The sequence below is a fragment of the Ananas comosus genome, linkage group 15 (assembly GCF_001540865.1).
Source record: "Ananas comosus cultivar F153 linkage group 15, ASM154086v1, whole genome shotgun sequence".
Classification (NCBI taxonomy): domain Eukaryota; kingdom Viridiplantae; phylum Streptophyta; class Magnoliopsida; order Poales; family Bromeliaceae; genus Ananas; species Ananas comosus.
The window spans coordinates 3,378,576-3,387,222 of NC_033635.1; the positions used below are offsets into that span (position 1 = coordinate 3,378,576).

Below are 8,647 nucleotides of genomic sequence, written 5' to 3' on the forward strand. Positions count from 1 at the left end.
CAGAGGCGACGAAGACGACCACACACACCCCAACACCAGTAAGGAGCGTAGCAGCGGCGCTCGCTTCAAAAAGACGCAGTGACAGTGAGATACTCTCTGCAGTGAAACCAGGATCGAGTAACGGGGTTGCAACACGGAACAGCTTTTTCCAACAAATAACTAAATGACACGTGGCTTTTTAAAGCAGGATAGGAAAATTTTTGAACACCGTACTGCGTGTTTAATGCTCTATCTCCCGCTCAAGTTTTGTGACTCCTCTTTAAGGGCGTGTTTAGTTTATAATTGGAATAAGAATGAAAAATTAAATTAAATTGCTTTGGAATGAAAAATGAAATGATGAATCATTCAAAAATATTTGGTTTATTATTGGAATGAAAATTGGAATGAAAATTTAAAATTTTTGAAAGAGAGCTTTGATTAAGAGAGAGAAAAGTGATGAAGGGAGAGAAGGTAGGTGTTGATAAAAAAGGATTTTGAATAGTTTATTTTGGAATGAGCCAATACGGGATTCAAAGCCGGATTGGATCATAAATGGATTTGATCATTCCCATTCTGGAGTGGAATGGAAATCGGAATCCGATTTCTATAAAACAAACGGCAACTATCGAAATCAATGAATTCCATTTCGATTTCATAATCTAAAATAGGTGAACCAAACATACCCTAAGAGTGAAAATGGTTAGAATAAACTCTGATTGTATTTAATATCGAATATAAATTTTAAATTTTAATATTTGATGAATATTTATATTCAAATTTATATTAAAAAATAAATAAATATAAATATGATTTTGTTAAAAAATTGGCTGTATTTGACTATTTTCGTCTCTATTTCTATTTGAACGTTCCATTTGAATCGGATTAAGGCTTATTCTAGTAATACAGTGGCTCTAAGTATTATTTTTATTTGCTAAAATATTTAAAAAATTTTAAGTGTTTTTTTTTATTTTTTTCTTCACTATAAAATTGCAAGTTCAACTGTCATCATTAAATACGTAATTTTGACCACANTAAAAAATTTTAACTGTTTTTTTTTTTTTTCTTCTTTAATACTATAAAATTGCAAGTTCAATTGTCATCATGAAATACGTAATTCTGACCACAATTTTATAGCTCAGAGGAAGAAATATTGAAAATGCATTTAGATTTGTTAGGCCGTCAAAAGTTTGGAAGAGATGGATTTAGTCTCCCCATTACTAAATTAGCTCTAAATTGTTGAGCTACCCAGCGAGGAGAATTGTATAAGGATATTTGGTAGGTGGGAGGTTTGAGAATAATCAAAAAGTGGCTATTCCAGAGATAGGTATAAATTGAGGTATAAGCGGGGATTAGATTATCTTTGCGTTTGGATGAAAATTGGGTTATTTCTGAGAATAAAAAAATAGCGTTTGGTTAGATAAGATAGAATAAGAAGGATAGTAGGTTTTATAAATAAAAAGTAATTATATTATTCTCTTATTATATTTGAATTTGAATTTTTAAAATTTTAAATTTATATTTTTAAATTTAAAATTTTAACTTTGAAATTTTAAATTTTGAAATTTAAAATCTCAAATTTTAAATTCAAAATTTTAAATTTTAAAATTCAAACTTTAAATTTAAGATCAAATTTAAATTTGAAAAATATAANAAATTTTTAATTTTTAAAATTTTAAAATAAAAATAAGGGTGGGAACAATTAATAAAAATAATTTATTATAATAAATTTATAAATTTTTTTAAATTCTACTTAAACTTAAATTTAATAAAAAGAATTTATTATAATATTTAAATATAATTTATTAAAAATTTTATTATAATACTTAAATATAAATAATATGTATTAATATAGTACAATTAATAATTTTATAATAAAAATAATGTATTATAATATATAACATATTATATTTATTTAATTTAGTTTTAATTCAATTTATAATTTTAATTAAGTTTGAAATTAAGCATTGGAATAGCACTATTCCATCAAAATGGTGGAATAGCAAATTCCTTGCTATTCTGGGATAATCGGGAATAGCAAGGTTTGACCGGAATAAAATATTCCGGCCAAATTTCACCCCGTTTGGCGGAATAGCGGGGATAAATTTCGTTATCCCCGCTTATCCCTCGAACCAAACGGGACCAAATATTATAATTTTATATATAGTATGGTAACTATCCTTAATTTGAGAAAAAATTGAAAGACAATTAGGAAGATAAACTTGTCTCTCGCTTAAATTTTTTTTTTAACGGCTGCATAAAAAATTATAAACAATGTAGGAATGGTGTCAATTACTGTAGTTAACCCTTCTTGTGTAGTTTTTGTTTTATTAGTTGAATCTAAACATATCAAATTGGCTACCCTATTTCAAATTCATATACAGCTAAAATTGCTACCAAATTATAACTGTATGTAATCAAATAATACATAAAATCAGTGAGATGTGAGCCGTCACAAAATAGTATCGTACAAATGCCTCATAATATTGTCATTCATACTTTATATATGTATAACATCTTAAATTACATATATAATTTAATTATAATTTTTTACTATATAAATATCAGCACATCAATAACACAGCCTGCGGTGGATGCGAAAACATTATCCTCACAAAAAAGACAGCCATTGCTATTGAGCTTAACGACATAACCACCGGCGTGCTTGACAGCTCGTCTCGGTGAGGGCGACAGCTAAATCCACTCTGCAGTCTGAACCCACAACCACATCGTTGGGCCGAAGCTCGTACCGTTCGTCACCTTGTTTTGTACTACCAAATTATTAATGCATTATTAATATACTGACATTTTGAGTAGAACCGACTTATTTATTAACTAGTCGACTTCAAACTAGCTTGTGAAAAATAAGTTAGATTGTTCAACACGCTACTGAATAAAAAATTTTAACTGACCGTCAGAAAAGCAAGTGGCAAAGGGTTTGGTGGTTGGTATCCGAGACCCAAGTTCGAATCCTTAGTTGATTCATATTTTCAGCTAAATTTATTTCTAAATAAAATAAACGAAGCGGGTAGCATGCTATCTATCTCTTAAAAAAAATTAAAAAAATAAAAAAAACTAAAATCTTACTCTAATAAATTGAAATTCACAAAATATAGATCTCGTTATATTTGAATTGGCATAGATATTTGCAATACATACGTGTGCGTGTGTGTGTGTGCTTACTCTAATAAATTGAAATTCACAAAATATAGATCTCGTTATATTTGAATTGGCATAGATATTTGCAATACATACGTGTATATTCGAGTTGAATACGAGTGACTCGTGCTCGCCTTTGGCTTGTTAGTGTTTTGGACTAAAAGTATAATATGTGTTCAGCTTATTTATTAAATAAGTGATCTTTCTTTTAGTTAACTTTTCGACTTCTCGTCTTCTAATGGTCCGTTTGCCATCAGGGCAGAATATTTAAGTAAATAATGAAAGTCGGGCTGGTAAGTAATCTTGAGTTTATATCGAGCCGAACATGACCGACTCATGACTCATGAATAATAAGCTAGATTGTCAGTCCTAGTTGTAGGAATTCGAACACCTCCTCATATCTGTAAAGAGATCAGAATTTTTGTTTTTGAGAGATAGGTAGCACGCTACCGATCTTGTTTATTTCATTTAGAAAATAAACTTAGCTGAAAACATGAATCAACTAGAATTCGAATTTAGAATTCCGAATACCAACCACTAAATTTTTTGCCACTTGCTATAGGGTGGATAAGAAATCAGAATTTTGACTTCGGTAGGACGACGGTTCGAGTTCAAATTTGCAAAATTCAAGTATTAACTGTGCTTCCAAACAGTCCCTGGATTCACTGCTTCCGACGCTTCTGCTTTTCCGCGCAGCAGTAAGTGAGAAGGCGCGAAAACTACATACTTCGGCGGCTCCGCTCCGTCCTTTCGACCTCTCCGATCGATGGCGACGTTCTCTCGACGCCGCGCGCACGACAACGCGGGCGTCCGATGCGCTGCTTCTCGTTCTTGTTTCCAACGATGGACTCTTCTCAGACCCAACTCTGCTCCTCCACCTCTCCCATAAAAAACCTGCTCGGAATCCCTTGGGTCCGTCCTTTCATTCCCTCTCCTGCAATTGGAGGTACTTTTTTTTCTTTTTTTTCTCCTTTTTTTTGAAATATCGCTCCTTTTGTAAATTGTTGTCCTTTGATTGATGGGATTTACAGTAGGTGATGTGAAAAATCTGGTTTTGATTTGCATTTTAGGAAAGCATTATTACTGTACAATCTTTACCTCTCCAGTACTATTAAATTGTTGTTGCAATCATTCAGCGTAGAGAAGGAAAAATTAAAAGCGCTTTTAGATTTTTTTTCGACATTTTATAATATAAAATTGATACTTTTAGCTCCAACAGTAGTAAAATAGGTTGTATCAATTAAGTAGAGCCTGTTTGGTCTTACTGAATAACTAAAAGCACGCAATATTAAATATTTCAAATAATTTCTTTATGCAGAACTAGAAGCGCCAAATTAGAAATTTTGCATTTGAAACTCAAAAATCTAATTTTTTTGCCACCTACTGTAGCAAAAGCTTCAGAATTTTTCCTTTCTCAACCGCGATATTACAAACTTTTGCTAAAAGCGGAAGCAGAAGGGGGACCAAGCAGACCCTGTATTATAGTGGTAGAGGAGAAAAGCCTATATAAAGAGCTAAAAGGCACAAGAGAACAGATTGTGCAGGTGCATGTACATATGGTTCTGTTTATTGAAACATATCTATCTTACTCTATCATTCTTAAATAAAAACGAGTTTCTTCATTAATTTCTGGGTCTTTGAGACTTTCATTTATTAATTCAACTGGTTCATGCTGCTTGCTGACTATATTTGCACTAAGTTTACTAATGATCTCATGTCGAAGCTATACGCGAGTCCATAGTCAATGTTTGTTTGTGAATTTAATGCTGAGGATACTCGTTCATATCGTGTTTTGATTTCCTTATTCAATGTAATTGCCAAATGTTATACTATAAACCCCTCACTTTCAGGAAGAAGGAATGGCTGAGATCAATTCAAAGCCGTTTGAGTCCGTACAGGCCGCGCTATCCCTATTTGAGGAGAAAACTGATCGAAAGAAGTTCGGCTCAACTGGTAATGTGGTAAGTGCATTTCTAAAGGTAGAATTATAGTAAAAGAGCTTACTGTTCACATGTACTCGAGCATTTTCTTACCTGGTTCCCTTTTCTCGAATCATCAGGAAGCGCGGAAGGAGGAGTCGGACATCTTATTGAAGGAATTGGCCAATTGCAAAGTGCTGCTCGAAATAAAAGAATCTTTAAATATGCAATCCAATCTCAAGCTCGAAGTATGTCGGAAAACGATTGAAGAGCTGTCGACACAGTTGAAGAATGTTGAAGTTGAAAGCGATAAGTATGAGAGAGAATATTTGAAAGCTCAAGGCCATATTGCGAAGCTTGAATATGATAACAAGGTGATTAAAGGCCAAATCATGGAATTTGAGAGTAAAAAGGATCACCATTGTGTTTGCATGAAATCTCTGCTCAATGCTGCCGGCGAATCAAAAGTTACTGCATGGGGAGAAATGTTGGCAAAAACTATAGAAATAGATTATTTTCAAATGGAACTGAAGCAAGTAAAAGAGTTGTATCTATCATCTCGAAATGTTTCTTCGGATGCAATTGATTACTTGAGCCAAACTCAATCAAAAATTGAGATGATGCAAATGGAAAACATTGGAAATTCAGTGTATATGGTGACAATGGAGGATGGCATCAGAAGAATGGAAGAAGTTCTTCAAAGTGCGAGGCAGAAAATCGCTGAATTGAACTGCCAAGTTGAAACTCTCCAAAGAAGTATGCAGGAAATGAATGGTGAGATGTCTGAGATGAGGACCAGGGAGCTGGAATTGGAAGTAGAAATTGTGCTGCTAAATACTGAGCTCCACAGAAGCAGGACGCCAATCGCTGGCGCTGAGGTTGCAGAAGCAAGGTTTAGTAGTGCTCAAGCTGGGTTGTGTCTTGCTGTGCAGCAACTGTCGATGCAAGCTGAAAAAGCCAAGAGCTTGAAACTTCCTATAAATAGTGTCGCTGATGTGGTGATCGATGATGAGGCATCTGAAGTAAACCAAGAAGCAGTTGTCCAGAAATATTCAGGAAAAGCCAATGTGCTAGCAGACATTCCACTTAAGAATGATTGCGAACCACTTGTACGTGAACATAAAAATGAGACGGATACCTTAAGAGAAGAGTTGGAAACTGCTAAGGCTGAGATCAATGACTTGAGATTCAGTTTAAAAGAGGCAGTAAGGAGAAATGGGCTTGCTGAGAAAGGTAAGGCGGCAATAGAAGACCAACTGAGGAGCTGGAGGAAGCAGCAGCAACAACAACGAAGATGTGCTTCAGAAGCTAAAATGGAGCGTATCGTCACAAGAAATGTGAATATGGTGTATGCAAATCCTTCAGCATATGAACTATCTATCAGCAAGCCAGTGCTTCGTGGGGTATCTTTACATGCAAATCGAAGTGCTTCGTTTGGTAATGAGAAGCATTTCAATTATGTTCCTCTTGGTAAGATCCTCAATATGAAATATTAGTCATGTCGATTGTGTGACATGCCCAAGTTTCATACTGAAAAATATCTCACCACGTGAGTTGGATTTTAAAGTCAGCTGTTTAGCTTTTTAAACTAGCACGAGTTATGTTGAATGATAATTTCTTTTGTCCTCATAATCTATTAACTGGTGATTGAACTTGACCAGCTTTGGATTCAAATCTGATTAGTAAAATGCGATCAATTGAGCAGACAATTCTTCAGCCAGATCTACCAAATAGGAAATCTTCTTTGTATTTGACAGTTCTTTTTCTTCTTCTTTTTTTTCAGGGAGAGATAGATTTTGGTTATGGATTGAGTCTGTTCTGTTGCAAGTCGGGTGCTCAGTTATACCTCATAAAAATGACATTTTCTTGGGGCTAGTCATGTCATGTTATGGGTGCCTTTCCGTGCTTACTTGACAAGTAGCACAATTAGTTTTTTTGCAGGAACTTAAAATGCATAGTTGCCTTTTCTTCCGCCAGAAGTCCTTTTTTATTATTTTTAACACTTCCGATTATAAGACTACCAATGAAACAACTTTTTTTGGACCAAGATTAATAATTCTTAGATTCGTTGTGTTCTTCTCTTTCTTGCTTCTAATATGTTCTCACTCTTAGACCCCAAAAGCAAGGTTTTTCATCCCCCTTCAAAATTCTTCAATAAAATTTTGCAGCATTATCGGTTGTTTTGTAGCATCCATAGCTGCCTATCATTCTTAGGAACTACTGATATCATGAAAACAAGTTACTGCTATTTGTCAATAGTGACTTTCTGATGATAGAGAAACGGATCACCTTCTCCAACAAAGAGAAGAAATATGAAGATTTGTTGCGTTCAAGATTTATCTGGATTTATGAGATGGCTCTCTTATGCAATGTGTGCAATATGAGCATTAGTACGGCGAGCAACAATGTAGCTGCTTCCCTGAGAGACACTTAGATTTGCAAAGCATACGTGATTATGATTAAGGAGATGGTTAGAGATCACTGTTATATTAGCCTAACATTTGTGTTGCAGGTTTGGCTTGGATTGACCTAATGTTTTCCGAATTGCTCTATCTATTAGAAGTTGCTTGGAAACGCAATTGTTGTCACATGTCATGGTAGTAGGTGTTCTAAGGAATTAAGTTGTAAGGTAAATCTCTAGTTAGATCATGCACAATGGACTGACATGTTTTCAGAAAAATGTAATTCAATCTCCAACGCAGAATCGTACAAATGTAATCCTCGGTCAGAATCATCGATCCTTGCAATATGCTAAATGAAAACTAGCAAGAATGGAGAAGATTTCTACTAAAAATACAGAAGATTACTTCCCAATTGATGATCAAGTGGAGAAGGAAGAAAATGTTCACACTCAAACAAAATAATCAGTATTGTTGAGGATGCTATATTGGCATCCAAGGCATAAGCAAATCACTCCAAAATGTTAGGCAAATGTCTCGAGCTTATTATCGAGAAGAGAACATAGATGATGCTTTCATTTTATTCAATTGCCTTTCCTTCTTCTGAGCTCTCTTTTTATATTTTTTCTGAAACTTTGTTAATCAGCAGTATGAAGTGGCATCATGGTGTGTTGTGAACATTTAATTGCAGCATTTGGGCAAAAGTATAACTATATTACGCCAAAAAGCTTTGCATTATGAATTTTGTTGGTGCATGGATACTTTAATTTGCCATGCCTCATATTCTCCAGCATCTTTTGGACACAAGTAGCAACCTCTTGTATGCTTTCACCTAAGGCATGTTCTTATGATTCTATGCAGAGGTAGAACAAAAACACTCACATGGAGAGGAATCATTTGCACTAATCACACACTCAATTCGCGACAAATACAATGAATAGCACTCTTGTTAGAAGATCTAAAACCTTTTCTATGCAGTATTCTCAATCATTTGCTCATAAATGAGTTGTCTGTTTCATTTTATATGCCATCTTAAACCTTGCTTTTCGTGCTGAGAATGTCTTTTTGTTACCTAAATTCCTTTTCTTTTTCCTGTTCCTCTCCTGGACTTGGATTTATAATGATCACTTCTCTGTTGTGAACATTGACTACTATAAGCTCAAATCAAGGGGACACATTATCTTTTTCAATCAT

General features: G+C 34.2%; 1 protein-coding gene across 1 annotated transcript; it reads left to right on the plus strand.

The window, feature by feature from the left end:
• LOC109720949 (myosin-4-like) lies at nt 3,788-6,762 on the plus strand. The gene is made up of 3 exons (XM_020248318.1): nt 3,788-4,081; nt 4,986-5,096; nt 5,195-6,762. The coding sequence occupies exons 2-3, from the start codon at nt 4,995-4,997 to the stop codon at nt 6,548-6,550; spliced, it is 1,458 nt and encodes a 485-aa protein (XP_020103907.1). The 5' UTR covers nt 3,788-4,081; nt 4,986-4,994; the 3' UTR covers nt 6,551-6,762.